This window comes from Cebus imitator, unplaced genomic scaffold (assembly GCF_001604975.1).
Source record: "Cebus imitator isolate Cc_AM_T3 unplaced genomic scaffold, Cebus_imitator-1.0 Scaffold253, whole genome shotgun sequence".
NCBI classification, from domain to species: domain Eukaryota; kingdom Metazoa; phylum Chordata; class Mammalia; order Primates; family Cebidae; genus Cebus; species Cebus imitator.
The window spans coordinates 1,805,418-1,821,798 of record NW_016107568.1 but is presented as its reverse complement, the minus strand read 5'-3'; the positions used below and the strand labels follow the sequence as shown (position 1 = coordinate 1,821,798).

The following is a 16,381-nucleotide window of genomic DNA, read 5'->3' as shown; positions in this document are numbered from 1 at the left end:
GTTTCCTGTCCTTTGGAAGAGAACAGGCCTAAACAGTACCTTCCTCCTATGTAGCTACCAGGAAGGCACTATGGTTGAAATTAGAGATGCTCCTTTGCTTGATTTTTAAGTATAAATTAAATTACCTTTAAAAAATACTTAAGGATGGCCATGAAAAAATGCTGTGTTTTTAAAGGACTTATTTCACACAACCTTTGTTTCTTGAACGAAATGTGAACTACCTATACAGAAAATAAAGTTGGAAAGTCAGTGGGAGAAACAACTGTAGAATCAAAGGCTTCCGTTTAAATTCAAACCTCGTTGTTGGATTTTGTGCATGTTATTTCTTGAAGTTTCAGTTTCTTATATGGGAGAAATGGCATTTACCTCAGAATTACTCTGAAGATCAAATGGGATTGCTTTAAAGCATTTAGCACAGTGTCTGGACCCATGGTAGATGCTTAATAAATGGCAGCTATATCAATAATAATAATTTTATTGAATGAACCCTTTGCCAGTCTACAAAAAAACGATATGGGGAGGATAAGGAAGGGTGATAAAATTAACTGATTCTAAGTGTGTATGAGATAGATTACATTAGGCAGGGGTGCCACGAGGATTATTATGATAGTGACCTTGTTGCTAAGTGCAAAAGCAAAACAATGACATAGAAACAAGTGTGCTAAGTACTGAGTGGAGGAGAGACATGGAGGCAGACGCTGCAGGGGGAAAAAAAGACTGATTAAAAAGGGCCCTTTGATTCCACAGGCACAAAAATTCCACAGCCAGGAATTTGCTACCACCTCTGAGTCAGGCCCGTGTGGGGGTGGGGTGCACAATCCCATTAATAGAGAATGCCTAGTGGGTTTAGTCTGTGAGAGTCACATTTCTTATTTGGACCAGTGTAGACGGAAGTAAACCCAGCTCACTTGTTTCCTGGGACAGTTGAGTTAGGGGATGGCTTTTGCAGAGCATTCACCACTGACCCCTCACCGTCGGGACCTCTGTAGCCGCTCTATCTGGCTAGCAAGGAAGATTCGTTCAGACCTGACTGCTCTTACGGAATCTTATGTAAGTTGCCTGTTTTTGCTCTTGTCTGTTTTCCCTTCCTATTTTCTGATCCAGCAACTTACCATCATGTGGCGGCTCCATTACCAATTGTGAAAGCTCTCATCATGTAGTCATTCATAGAAGTTATTTGACATGGGCCCCTTCCTTGAGGAAACCCATGTGACCTTATTTTCATTTTCCAGGCTGTTTAGGAGATGCATTACTTGAATGAGAAAATATATATGGGGTTCTAGATAGAATTGGCTTATATGTCTTGGAGGCTATTTCAAATTTGTTTGCATGTATTCTGAATACTACTAGAATAGATTAGCCATGGGCCCTCTTGAGTTTGGGTTCTTCGTAGCCATTGTTCTGAATTTTTTAGCTATGCAAATGAAAGGTTTATAGGATAGGGAGGAAGAGTACTATGAACTTGGGGGAGTCGCTAAATCCTAGCAATTTCTCCTGTGTAGCCACCTACCTTTTAGTATTCTGCATTAAAAGTAGAGTGAGTCTAAAGAGAATGGTTAGCTATCAAAAAGATCTAGAAGATTCATTGGAGACTTGTGGAAGTGTTAAATTCTTGAGCTAACTGTGGAGTTCCGGGTTGGTTTTCTAATAGTAGGGAAATCCCCATCAGTCTTCACTTAAGATCTGCTGTGGAAATACTCCAGGCCCTGTGGAGAGTTCTGAATTTAGGCTCTCTGAGAACTGATTCATCTTTGTATAGCCTAACCAGACAGAAATCAAACTCTTTGGGAGAGAGAGAACGGAGAGAGGGAAGTTAGATAAATTCTGCAATGGCTATATTCCAGGGCTTCTAAGTTGTGGCCGGTGTCTACAAGTATGTTCAAAAATACTTTAATATGATTAAAATATTCCAGTTTCCAAGAGAGTTTGAAGTAAGAAGGAAATATTCTTCTAAATCAGTAGTTTTCAACCATTAGAACTTAGTGAAATCTGAACATTCTTCCAAGAAAAATGCATAGGTACTCAATTTCAGGGAGTATTGGGTCTTTCTAAAGCCCAGTCACGGAGCCCAAATTAGAGTTCCTACTGTAGGCATATTATTTACTTTACAACTTGGATCCTTGGCCAGAGAGGTGAGTGAGATTTTGTATGAAATTTAGGGGTGATTTAAGGACATTGGGATGATTACAGAAGATGTGGTGTTTTCCTGTATCCTCGGCCAGGTGAAGCATCAGGGCCTGAACAAGAACATCAACCTGGACTCTGTGGATGGGGTGCCAATGGCAAGCACTGATCATTGGAGTGAGCTGACCGAGGCAGAGCGACTCCAAGAGAATCTTCAAGCTTATCGTGCCTTCCACGTTTTGTTGGCCAGGCTTTTAGAAGACCAGCAGGTGCATTTTACCCCAACTGAAAGTGACTTCCATCAAGCTATACATACCCTTCTTCTCCAAGTTGCTGCCTTTGCTTACCAGATAGAGGAGTTAATGGTACTCCTGGAATACAAGATTCCCCCCAGTGAGGCTGATGGGATGCCTATTGGTGTTGGAGATGGTGGTCTCTTTGAGAAGAAGCTGTGGGGCCTAAAGGTGCTGCAGGAGCTTTCACAGTGGACAGTGAGGTCTATCCATGACCTTCGTGTCATTTCTTCTCATCAGACTGGGATCCCAGCACATGAGAGCCATTATATTGCTAAGGAGAAGAAAATGTAGCAGTTGGTCCCTTCTCTCTTCCTTGCTTTCTTTTCTAATGGAATATACATAGTTCCCTGGGGCCTCACTTTCCCATCTCAAATTTCTGAAAATGATTAAGACTACAGGCATTTTTTTTTTTTTTTTTTTTTTTTTTTTTTTTTTTTCATTTTTCCCTGACCACCTGTAGCCTGTTGAAGGACTGCAGGCATTTTCATTAAGTAGGGTTGGAGACACGCACAAATGTGCATACAAGGTTAGTCTGGGGCGGGTGTGTGTACGTGCTGTAGGTGTAAGAGGGTGGGAGCAGGGATAACGTCCTTCCACTTCAGGGTTCTAACCTTTCTAACACTAAGTAACCTCTACAGACATTTAACAGCGTTACAGACGGAATATACATATGTTAATTCTAGTCCTGGATGGCTCGTCTGAGAAGACTCAATTTAAAATCAGACTCTTTAGCCAATTTAAACGCTTAAAGAATAAAAATAATAGCTAACTTTTATCTACTATATTGAGGCAATATGCCAAGGGTCTTTATTATGTACAGCTTTTGCAACCTTGTGAACAAGGTGGTGGTACTCCCATTTGGAAGATGAGAAAACAGGCTCACAGAGATTTGGTTAAGCTCACCCAGCTAACGAGTGACACACTGTTTGAACACAGATCATTCTCCTTGTAAAGCCTGTGTGCCTTTCACTTTAGAGGCTTGATTATGAATCACTGCACCTCTTTGTCACAGGATGTTGGAAGATGCATCCATGTAATCTATTCCCATTGCTGGAAAACAGCTGCCATTACATGTCCTCAGAAGTCAGTTGTAAATTTTAGCGTTAAAGTCAGGATTTGTTGTTCATACTTGGCAGCAAAGAGGGCAGCTGGAGATCTTAAGATTCCACTTTGGAAAATGATTAGGCCCATCAAACTTCTGAACCTTGGAAGCTGGGGCTGTTTCGTAATACAGCCTGGTTTTAAAGTGCCCACTAGTGTTCTTGAATATTGGGTTAGGCACGGCTTACGCCAGGTTACCTCACTTTTACTATAATTAGTAAGCAGGCAGTGTAACCCAGGCATTTATGGACATTGAGTGGAATCCTACTCAAGTCACCGAATTTCCATCTCAAATTTTCTGGACTTAGTCATGAGGAGAGGGTGAGGCCAGCACTGTTTCTACTGGAGATGCCAGAGACTCTGAAACTATACAGCAAAGCCTCTGTGCTGCACAACAAAGAATCAGGCTTTGCTTTTAATTTCTTGTAAGAACCACACATAGTGTGAAAGGTTGTTAAATGTGGCTGTGTACCTGGTGGTATAATGTGAATCCAAACATTTTCAAGTGTGTCATTTATTTTATACTTATCAATTAAAACTCAAGATCATGGATTGGGGGCCCAAGTTAGTTTAATTAATTGAGGCTTCTGTTTTCTTAAATGAGCCATGAGTCAGGGCTAGCTCCCTAGGTTTCATGAAGTGAGGATGGGTAACTTGGCTTGTATCCTTACATGGTGTGTGTATAAACTCCACGAAGTAACTATTACCGGAGTACTCTGGGCTAGGCATTGTAATAGTTCAGGGAAAGTGAGGCCCTGCTTTGTAGTATGCCTTTTGGAAATACAATTGTGTGTGTGTGTACATACACATACACTGTTACTGTAATCAGTGATGCAGACAGTGTAACCCAAGCATTTGTGGACAGTGAGTGGAATACTACTCAAGTTAAAAAGTCACAGAACTCCTTCACCTCACATTCTCTGGAGTTAGTCATGAGGAGAGGGTGAGGCCCACTCTCTTCTCACTGGAGATGCCAGAGATTCTGTGCATGCACACACACACACAGACTTGTAAGTCCCAGGTTTGTTAGGAAGTTAAAGGAAGAAAATTAACGGGGGCCCAAAGCAGTTTCCTGGAGGAGGTAGGAATTATGTCTCAATACAAAACTACAAAATACTCTGTTCTGCTTGGGTACAAAGTAAAAGTCATGAGACAGGGGAAGAGTTGGTCATTTGTAATTTGGGTACAGGTATATAGTTCCCCACTCAATGTATAGTCTTATTGCATTCAAGCTTTGTCTTAATCATTTCTTCTGCTTAACAGCAGCATTCTCAAATAATAAAGTTTCTGCTTATTAATGTGCAGCTCTTAGAGCTATCTGGAATACTTTTGTTCAATGGAGAAATATGTCTAAAACTTCATAATGGGAAATAACTGATTATGAACTTGCAGGATCTAAAATCATCAATTATGCAGGTAAAAATACGTTTTGAAAGTTTTAAAATAAAAAATAAAAAGTTGTCCCCATACTCCCTCCACCAAAAAAAAGTTTTTGAAAAAGAAGTGTCCCATCTCCAAGTGTTTTATGTTCAGCAGGTATACTAGCAGACATCTGCAGATATTTTAGAACTCAGTGGAGCTTGGCTTAAGCTCTCATGAGTAGCAGATGAAGGAATATGTATGTGTAAGAGGTGGATTTGAAGTGGCAGAGGGTCCAGAAAAGGCGCAAGTACTGACCATTGGATGGGAGGAGATAGAAAAAATGTGTAAGTCACAATTAAGTCACACAATCACCAAGTCTTTACCAAGTGCATTCTCAGCACTTTGCAAAAACATCTGTGTATTTGTCTTTGAAGAAGCATACAATATGCACCCGAAAGAAGTGTGGGGAAAGCTCTTAAAGGGGAGACGCAGTGGACCATGCAACAAAAATCAGCATATATGAGATCTGAATGTGTAGACATTGCATTATGTTTCCTTGAAATGGATAAATCAAATAGAATAAGGGACAGTGGATTATTATTCTAGGTGTGTGTCTTGTAGTACAGAAGAGGATAATGATGACACTATGGAATTATGTTTTTTTTAAGGGTACAGAACCCCAAGAAGATTTTGTTCATTAGGTTTTATTCTCTTGGTTCTTAGATCTGATAGAGGTAAGATCTCTGGGAAGTCTTGTATGGTAAAACTATATATATTGAGTTATAGTTTAAGGTACATAGATTTAGTTTCTAGCCTTAACTCATTTTGCAGAAACAATTTCTTCCATGTATTTTCAGAGAGGGCCTTCTGAAAAGTCCTCTCTGTGGGTAGAGAGATTCCGTTTTCCTGAGTCAAGGAATTGCACTGATGAGAACTGATAAATTTTTCTTGCATTCATGTAAGAGAGTGATTTGGAAAAGGCTTGCAAATTAGCACAACTTGAAGACCAAGCATAGAATAAAATTAGCATTAAGATAATCAGGTTTAAGTGATGTGAGAGTTTTAATACAAATGGAAAGTATAAAGTCATAGCTCTGGTATTGCTGTTATTTCAGGCTGCTGTGGATTAATGCCCAAAGGATGACTCATTGTTGTGATCACTTGTCAGACAGGGAGAGGACTAGTAAATATTTCAGGAATACATATCTAAAAAGTTATTTAGATTGAATTTTGTTTGTGAAACCTCAGCTCTTCATGAGATACCTGAGCATCTCTGTTAAGGGGCGAAATAGAGACACAGGAAGCAGAAAGACCTCCACCAGGATGTAAAGGGGATTGGTAAAGAGGAAAGGAGGGGAGAAGTAGCATTTGGATTTCACTTCAGTTGATTTCTCTGTCTTTCGAGGCCTGTGTGTGTGTATGTGTGATACTAATGTCGTGTTTAGGTCAGGACATTCCTTAAAAAGAATGTTTTGGCCTCCTGCCTCATCCCACTTCCACTGTAAGCATCAGACCCACCCAAGAATGAGCTCTCTGAATGTGGGTGCATTCAAAAAGCGAAGAGTGATAAAAACTTTATTTCATGGCTTCCGTTGAGCTCTGACGACCACAGATAAAGACAGAATAAGATAATTTGATAGTTTGATGAAATGTCTGGGTGTGAGATAAAATCCATGTGCTTATGATTTTTAACATAGATATTGTTTGTATCAATCTGGTTTCAACACATAGAAAACAAAAGATGCAAGAATAGCTAATAATAAAGTTCTTTTCTCAGCAATACTATGAGTTACTTCTTTTCTGTATCTTTGGATGAATGAGGGGAATTTCAAGTGATTTCAGTATTGGATGAAACGTAATCCTCCCAGCCAGGGCCAGGCTTAATCAAGCATGCTAAGTAAACCTCCATGCCAGGCCACTCACACTGGGCAAAACTCCCAGGGCCAGTCAGCCTAGAAAAAGTAGATTGCCTCTGTATCACCAGGCCAGTGTTTTGCCCTCTGAATATGTAGTCCTCCTATCAGCTAGACTGCAGATGAGAAAGATTTCCTTTTACATGGTTTAATTTCAAGTAGTTGACTCCTCTACCCCCAATTAAGCCTTTGACTGAAAGAGAAGAACCCTGACTAGCCCATTTCTAGTCAAGTTGGAGGTAGAAACCAAATTTGTTAAAAATCACATAGAGGAAAATATGAAACAGTTACTGAGAGATTCTTTATTTCTGTCCACATGTCGAAGGCAGTATGAAAGAGAATAATGTACCATGTCAGGCAGCTCTGTACTATTTTATATTATTTAATACTCTGGGATATTATCTCTTAGATGTGGAAAATGAGAATGCGCATTAACTTGCCAGCATTTCCTCCTCTAGCATATGACAGGCCTGGAGTCTTAATTCTAGCTCTAAAGCTCCCTCCACTACACCCTGTGCCATAGGACATTAGTAATCGAGATCTTCTTATTCTGAAGTCCATTCTCTCTCTCTAACCCACTTCTTGGATAAAGTCTGTACAGACTTGTACCAAATTTTGCCCTGTAACAAAGTCTATTTAAATTTCTAAACTTTGAGAAAAGCCACTTTTTTCTGAGCTTCCTCATTTATGAAATGAAAATGATGAAAAATAGCTATGTGGATCGTTATAGACAAATCAAGCATCAGAAATTACTTGTAACTGACATACAGACATCACCAAGCATATTTAATGCCTCAAGTAACTTGAATTCACAGAGTGGATTGAGAAGCAAGCTCTATAAGTATCTCAGAGAACACCACCTGCTTACTGGCCACAGCCTAGACTTCACCCTATTGTGCCTATTGGCCTTTGGCCACTGGAGGCTGACCCAGTCTCACAGCCTCCAGGAAGCATCCACCTCTCTGGAGAGTTACAACCCAGGCAGTTCACCCAGGAGGCAGCTTTCACAGTAGGCGGGGTCAGACAAGTCCTGGAGAAGCCTGGCAGGCTCCAGAGGGAGCCAAGGAAACATGCAAGCTAAGGAGCTGCCCAGGATACATTAAAGCATGCATTTAGACTTAAAATCATCCCACCATATGCCTATACTCTTCTCTTAATACCAGAAGGAACTCAAACTTCATTTAGTTCAATCCCTTCATTAAACACAGCATGAAGAAGCCAAGAGGTTCAGCAATTTGCCCTGTCATCCCAGCTAGGAAGTGGAAGAATGAGACCTACAGTCCATGGATTCCCTACTGTACTTTCCTGCTTCTCCATCAAACCAACCTAATTTTAGGAAAACATCTAAGTCTTCCTTGCTGTCTTGTATACAGTGCCCTCTAGCTCCCTCACCTCTAATAATCCTTAAGCTTTAGGAACAGCACCTCATGACCCAGACTTCTTTTGCCACTCCAACTCCCACCTCTACTATAATTTGAAGGGTGCAATATTTCATCCCTCCCCTGATATGATGGGGAAAAGATGTGGCCCATTCTGAGGGATGCATTCTGAAGTAATGACTAAATATGTTACTCCTTTCAGGGTGTCATTTGAACAAGGCACTCAGGGAAGCTTTTTAAAAATAACATTCTGAAGCAGGTGTCTTCATGTCAGATCAACGCTTATTCCACAGGTAAGGTAAAGGCTTGGGACTAATTTCCCTTCTCTTAATCCCTGACTCCTGTCTCCAAAGCTTGGGATGGAGTTAGGCTTGGAAGTTACATAAATGATACAGTTTGGCTGTGTCCCTACCCAAAATCTTATCTTGAATGTAATCCCCACAATCTTCACGTTTCAAGGGAGAGACCAGGTGGAGGTAATCGAATCATGGAGGCCCATGCTGTTCTCGTGATAGTTCTTACGAGATCTGATGGTTTTGTAAGTGTTTGGTAGTTCCTACCGTGTTCATTCTCCTTCCTGCTACCTTGTAAAGAAGGTGCCTGCTTCTCTTTCACCTTCCACCATGATTGTAAGTTTGCTGAGACCTCCCTAGCCATATGGAACTATGAGTCAATTAAACTTCTTTATAAATTACCCAGTCTCAGCATAATACAACGGACTAGTACAACAAATGAGAGAACACTGAAAAAAAAAAAAAAAAGCCAATATTCCCAGCAACATCCTAGCCGGTAAAGATCTAGGTGCAAGGGGAGCAGAACTTGGAATGGGAGATTTAATTTTCTATGGTGTTCTCATTGGTAAAGTGTTAGCAACAGCCAGTGTGAGAGACTGGAACACAAGCATCACCTGTTCTGTAGGCATTGTTGGTGTGTGTCTTACATTTTATTCTACTATTTTCAAGGAAGCTTTGCCATTTTCCTTTTCTTTCATTGTTAAGTGTTTACTTTCCCCCGATGTCTGAATGATGAAAAGGAGCTAGCCATGGGTGGACCTAAGCAGGGGAAAGGTAATGTTAAATAAGTGCAGAGCCCAAAGGCAGGAATGAACTTCCTATCTTCAAGGAGCTGAAGGAAGGCCAAGGTGGTCAAAGACAGGTTAGTCGGGTGAGCGGGAGAACAATGCCTGTGCTAAGGCCCTTGAGCCAAAGATTAGGAAAAACACACCAGTTGTTAAACAATTGGGTTTATTACTTGTTGTAAACAGAAGAATGTACACCTTGGGAAACAGTGAAGTGTCTCGGTAAGAGTGTGTTAGAACCTATTATGCGATTTAGGCTTTGGGCAGGTGATTCAGGGTGGCTCTAAGAAAGCAAAGGTTTGCTCTGAATCTGATGCTGTCAGAAAGTGCGGGCAATTCCATGGGTATTCTGTGAGTCGTGCATGCAGTGAGCTTGTTTTTGTCTATGTTTAGACAAAATTATGAAGTGACCTTGTTTTATTTTATCATGGTCTCTGAGTCACTTTGTCTGAGGTTATCTATAATACTGTTTAGATTATTTAGGCTCACTAGGCTGTGAGCCTCAGACCAGCTTATAATATTGTAGTCCAGTTGTAAACATCAGATCAATTTTGGACATCAGGGGTACATTTTTTCTTTTTCATTAGCGACAAGATTATGTATAAAAAGAGATCTGGATTTTATTCCTCTGAGTACAGACAACAGGTCTAACAGACATCAGTGTGTAGTTAGTATTTCCACCTGGATCACAAAAAGCAGCTCATGGATTTAAAAAGCAAAATCAAGATATGCAGTCTTGAAAGATTTCATGTTATTTATTTTATTTTATCCATGCTCCCTCCTCCATCTCCACATAACTAACTCCTGTTCGTGCTTCAAGATCCATGTCACCTTTTTGAAAATGTCTCTGATTAGTACTCCTATATCACTGCTGTCTCCTCTTTGCTGCAACTTTATATATTATCTTCCATCCGTACTGTTTCCACTACTGATTACTGTCACTACCACTGCTACAGACAAGGATACTGAGCTCTGACACGGAAAAAGGTGCTTTGCACACAGCAGCTCTTTTAATCCTTACCACAACCCATTGCACTTGATGATATCATTCTCGCTTTCTAGATGAGAGAACTGAAGCTCAGAAAGGTTAAATCACTTGCTCAAAGTTGCAGAACTGGGATTAAAATTGAGGTACTTGGGAATACTTTTCCCCTATATAACTATTATATTACATAACATTGCATATTAATTATTTGTGTATATGTCTCTCTCCTGGTGGAATGTGGGGTCTTTGAAGGCAGAGGCTGTGCCTTCTCTGGCATCTGATAGGTGCTCACTAAATGTTACTTGATTAAGAGGAGGAAGGCAGGTAGTGATGGAGAGAATGCAAGGTGCTGTGCAATGGAAGAATTATTGTTTCATATCAATGCTTATCAAATTTTTCACAGAAATAATGATGTTTTATGGCATACTCAGGCAAACTAGGGGATCTAGATTCTAGGAGAAAGCTGCTCCAGGCTAGAAAAAACTGGACCATGGTAGGTATATTATCTGTAACAGGTTCAGTTAACCACTTGGGTTACTGTAGTGTTGAAGGGATCAGTATATCTCGGGCATCTGTCAGGCAATCTGTGCTTTGTATCAGAGGTTAGCAAGCTATTTCTTAAAGGGCTAGAGAGTAAATGTTTTAGTCTTGTGAGGTATAAGATATCTGTTGCAGCTATTAATAGATAATGCATAAACCAATGAGTGTGGCTGTGTTAAAAAAAATTATTTACAAAAACAGGTTTCTGGCCTGTGGGTCTTGCTTGCTGACCTGAGTTTTATATGGATATTGTGATTCAGAGTCTTTGGGTCCTTCTCTGCTTTGCCTGATTTAAAGAATTTGGTTGATGTTCAAGTTACTAGTTTGTTCTTTCACAGATTGTGCTGTTGATGTCATTTTTAAAAATATTTGCCTAACATAAGGTCACAAAGACTTTTTCCTCCCCTATTTTCTTTCTGTTCATTTTATCCTCAGCACCAAGTATTATCTTTTTTAGGAGGATACATGAATCCTTCTTAAGACTGAATGAATGAATAATTTAAATGAAAGGAAAAAAGATCTTTGTTTCTTCCCTACCTCATACTCTCCCAATCCCGGACTCCCAAACCATGAAGCTCAGCAGATATTCTTTAAACTCCAGTCTTATTTTGAGCTCCTAACCTTGCCAATCTGTTTACCTACAGCTTTATGATTTCTAGCCTTTCAATGCTGCAACATAGTCTTTTTACAACATACACACCCCCCTTTTACTTGCACCCCCACACGCTTGCTTTAAAAAAATTAGTCCCAAAATAGTTTTAAAGTTAAGTTTAAATTTATTTTTCATTGTCAAATTTTCAGGAACTGAAGAATATCTGGTTTATAACAGCCCATCTCTATGAGGTAAAGGGAACTATCACCAGTCAGGATGGAATTTGGACCAAGCATAAGGCTAGAGGAGTGAGACTGGGGCTGAGATAAAGAGTCGGCCTGGGAGGTGGATTTCAGAGGTTTACCAGGTCTCCCTCCACAGCTACTCAGCTCAATACTCATTTCTCTTTATTTTAAAAAAAGAATGTAGTGTTTTATGTAAATACATATCTTATGCAAATTTGAAAAATGAGTTATTCAAGAGGGAAGGACAAAAAAGAAAAGTTGAAACTAAAATTGAGTTTAGCAACAAAAATGTTGTAGAAATGACCAAAATTTGATTCTAAGCTTCCTAGAAGTCAAAATAAGGCAGAAGACCTCTTCATTTTACATGACTTACGGTATCCGATAGAGGGCAACAACCCAATTGTCCAAGAGGAGTTTGTTCCAGAGAAGACAATGTGTAACGTCCAAGGAGCAATTCTGGGACAGTAGCCCAGCAGTCTCCATGCTATTGTCAGCTGCGGTGGAATTACTGCAGCCTTTCCACCTGGTTACTCAGGGTTCAGAAAGGAACTTAGAGACTGCATGGTTATGCATGCTACCACCTCCCCTTTTCCATCTCTCGCGTTTATTATTTTTTGGTTAACTTGCCTAGAATATTTTGAGGTAGTGAAAACTAAGTTTTATTCATCTTTATATTTGTTATAGCACTTACAAGGGAGAAAAATGGACCTTAAAACTGATTTATGAATGAAATAATAATACACTTAAGAATCCAAGAGGAGCAGGTCATTTAAAAGAATCCAATAGCTGGTTGCTATCACCTGAGGCTTCACATGACTTCTTTCTGGTTTTCTTTCTTTCAGTCAGCTAACTTTTAGAGCATGCACCTCTAAACTTTAGAGCATCTATCTTAGAGTTCTTCTGGCTGATGCTCTGAGGCTGAGCCCTGGCAGTAACTACAATAAGCACAACACCAACCCTCCTCACACTAAAAGAGCTCTTGGTCAAGTTGGGAAAAGAACTCATGCCAAGTAACGTGCTCATATAAACATACTGCTAAGGACAGGTAGTGGTCAAGAGGAGTAAGAGGTGAATTCTTCCTGGGAGGTTGAAGGAGTATGTATATGTGGAGGGAGGGGCAGGAAAAATATATTCTCAAGGGAGCTGACATCTGAACCCAATCTTGATTAATGAGTTAGACTTCAACAGGCAAAGGCATAGCCAGAAGTTGCCATGACACATCGGGGGATCAGTGTGTGGAACATGCTGGGAGTGTGTCATGGGGAGAGGGGACCCTGAGGGCTAGCTAGAGATCAGGATGACAACGGAGGTCAGGGCCCAATGGCAAACAGTCATATCAAGGTGGACTGGCATATGTTCCAGTTTATGACCATGGTCCCATATAAATAAAGCACCGTTTTTTTTTTTGTTGTTTTGTTTTTTTTTTTTTTTAGTTTCAACCGGTGTTCAGATTTGTTTGATAAATTATATGACTACTCTAAGATGATCCATCCTCTCACTTCTTTTTTTAATCTTAGGCTAAAACCTTCTATTCTGCCTTGGCACCCACCTCACCTTTCTCGGTCGGGGAGTTTCTGGAGCCTGGGGGGCTTTTCTAGGAAATCAACTGAGGCCATCAGAATGGAGCTTCCTATTGCTGTTGAAAGGATCCTCCCAGGCCAGCAGAATTGAACAATCTATGTGTGTCTGGCTGAGGCCAGAAGGCGTCTGGTGTTCCTGCTCCTAGCCCTGGATCAAACTCTGTTTCTTTCTGGGAAGGTTCTCTCTTCTTTCTCACAGCTAATCTTCAAGGTACAGCTGAAATTCCATTTATTTGACCTTTCCCAGAATTTGTATCCCTCCTTCATTTTCCCATAGAAAATGTTTAAAGCTGCATCACATTTCACAATAAGTAACTTATGTATCAGGTGTATCTGCCCCACTCGACCATGAGCCCTGATTGGACATCTTTGTGTACTTCATGGTACCTAGAACTCTGCCACTCACCTCCTCGCATCACCATCAGAATGATCACCCTTGTCAACCCCACATCATGACAGCTCTAGGTGACAGGCCAGCTACTATGGTGAGGGATTTCCTTGCAGTATCTCATTTAATCATTGCAGTAATTTTATGACATCAATTTTAATATTATCCCAACTTTAGAGAAAATTTTAATTCCTAGAGTGATGGGGGCAATTTGCCCAGGGTCACTGAGCTAGTAAGCAGATGTGCTGGGACTTGAGCCTCGGTCTGTGTGATCCGATTCTGAGGTCCCAATCTTAAAGCAGCAACAAATCGTCATAGACTTGAACTCTGACATTTAGAAAGATCAGACACTGTTCCAAAGTGCTTTATTTCTATAGGTTCATTTAATCTTCTCAAGTAACCTAGGAATTTGACACACTAACTCCATTTTAAAGAGGACCAAGCTGAGGCACAAAATAATTGCCAGTGACAAGTATTTGCCTCCACGCGGGTGAGGACGTGCTTGCCACACCTGAGCACAAGCATCTCTGCCAGGTACTTGGCCTCCTGCATCTGGGTGGTTCTCGAGGTGCTTGCTGAGGAGTCCGCACATGCTGTGGGAAGCGGGGCTGAATGTCAGGGGTCTCCGAGACCTTCACAGAGTAGATGCTGTGACGGACCTGCACTCTGGCTGTGACCTATAACCTGATGGTACCCCGGGTTGTACGCCTTGCCTTTCTGGCACTTGGCTGAGAACTTACCATTAAGGCTGCGGAAGAAGGAGAGTTTAACATTGATGGAGCTGCCCAGGCCCCAGTGTAGTTGAGCCAGTGGTCAAGGAGTTCTGCCTGGGTTTCTTTTTATTTCTTTATTTATTTATTTTTCCCATTTATTTATTTTATTGCATTTTAGGTTTTGGGGTACATGTGAAGAACATGCAAGATTGTTGCATAGGCACACACGTGGCAGTGTGATTTGCTGCCTTCCTCCCCATCACCTACATCTGGCATCTCTCCCCTTGCTGTCTCTCCCCAGCTCCCCACCCCACACCGTCCCTCCCCTATTTCCCCCCAACTGACCCCAGTGTGTAGTGCTCCTCTCCCTGTGTCCATGTGTTCTCATTGTTCAGCACCTGCCTATGAGTGAGAACATGCGGTGTTTGATCTTCTGCTCTTCTGTCGGTTTGCTGAGAATGATGGTTTCCAGGTTCATCCATGTCTCTACAAAGGACACAAACTCATAGTTTTTGATGGCTGCATAATATTCCATGGTGTATATGTGCCACATTTTCCCTATCCAGTCTATCGTCGATGGGCATTTGGGTTGGTTCCAGGTCTTTGCTATTGTAAGCAGTGCTACAATGAACATTCGTGTGCACATGTCCTTATAGTAGAACGATTTATAATCCTTTGGATATATACCCAGTAATGGGATTGCTGGGTCAAATGGAATTTCTATTTCTAGGTCCTTGAGGAATCGCCACACTGTCTTCCACATTGGTTGAACTAATTTACACTCCCACCAACAGTGTAAAAGTGTTACTATTTCTCCACATCCTCTCCAACATCTGTTGTCTCCAGATTTTTTGATGATTGCCATTCTAACTGGTGTGAGATGGTATCTCAATGTAGTTTTGATTTGCATTTCTCTGATGACCAGTGATGATGAGCATTTTTTCATATGTTTGTTGGTCTCATGAATGTCTTCTTTTGTAAAGTATCTGTTCATATCCTTTGCCCACTTTTGAATGGGCTTGTTAGTTTTTTTCTTGTAAATCTGTTTTAGTTCTTTGTAAATTCTGGATATCAGCCCCTTGTCTACAACATTCTACCCCAGCCCCCATACCATGTGCACGTGGTCTGGAAAGAGGTGCAATGCCAGCCCAAGCTCTGCATTACTTAGGTTTTCCCAGCCGCTGTCTGGCAGTTCCCCCAGCACCGACAATCTCCGTGCCTGCTTGCAGCCTTGGGACCCCAGCATCCCCAGATGCCTCATCACTGGAGCCCTCTAGGGGCTCCTCCTTTTTCTGAGACTAGCTACTGCTCTAAATGAGCCTTTGGGCTAGGTGCTTTATATTCTCTTTAACATCTCACCATTCTACTTTTGCACATTAGGAAACTAAGACCCACAGAAGTCAGGTAAAATGTCTAAGGTCACAGTATACGACAGAGCTAGCATTTGAATCCAGGTTCTTTAGATGCCAAAGCACAATTTCCATTCACTGATCTATGCTTGGTGTTTCTCCTTCCTATTCAGTATCAGAGTCTTGATTTTTGTCCCTCCTAGGGCATTTGAAGTTAAAGAAGGCTCATGGAAAAGGATGTGGGATTGCTCCTAGTTCCAGCTGGTTCCAACAGTGTGCTTGGAGCAGAAGTCTTTTCTCCCCACCATGTATGGGGAGAGGCAGCACTGGCCAGAGGCATGGGTGCTTCTCAAGACCTGAACTGAAATCTGGGCTTTGTCATTTCATCAACTGAGTCCTCTCACTCTCATGGCTTTCTTCCCTGAGTCCCACTTCCTTCATCTGTTACAGAATGAGAACAATGAAAACCTCTTCAAGCTTGAGCTGTTGGATACAAAATGCCCAGCAGAGTGCCTGGCACAAAATAAGGTGTTCTTTCAGGGAAGTGGGTTAAATGATTTGTTCAAGGTCTGGGTTTGCATCCAGGTTTGTCTGAATCCAAAGCCTAGTGCTCTTTCAATGCAATGCTTCCTTCTAATCTCTCTGTTTACATGCTTTTATTTTAAAATGTGATTGATTTATCATAAGACAATCTGGTACTGGATTATTTGCTGGAGAGATGGCTGTTCTATAGAAA

At 41.1% G+C, this 16,381-nt stretch overlaps 1 protein-coding gene across 1 annotated transcript; it reads left to right on the top strand.

Moving 5' to 3' along the window:
- Positions 1 to 398: 398 nt before the first annotated feature.
- CNTF (ciliary neurotrophic factor) lies at positions 399 to 2,829 on the top strand. The gene is made up of 2 exons (XM_017498920.2): positions 399 to 1,050; positions 2,223 to 2,829. The coding sequence occupies exons 1-2, from the start codon at positions 937 to 939 to the stop codon at positions 2,709 to 2,711; spliced, it is 603 nt and encodes a 200-aa protein (XP_017354409.1). The 5' UTR covers positions 399 to 936; the 3' UTR covers positions 2,712 to 2,829.
- The last annotated feature ends 13,552 nt before the right edge of the window (positions 2,830 to 16,381 follow it).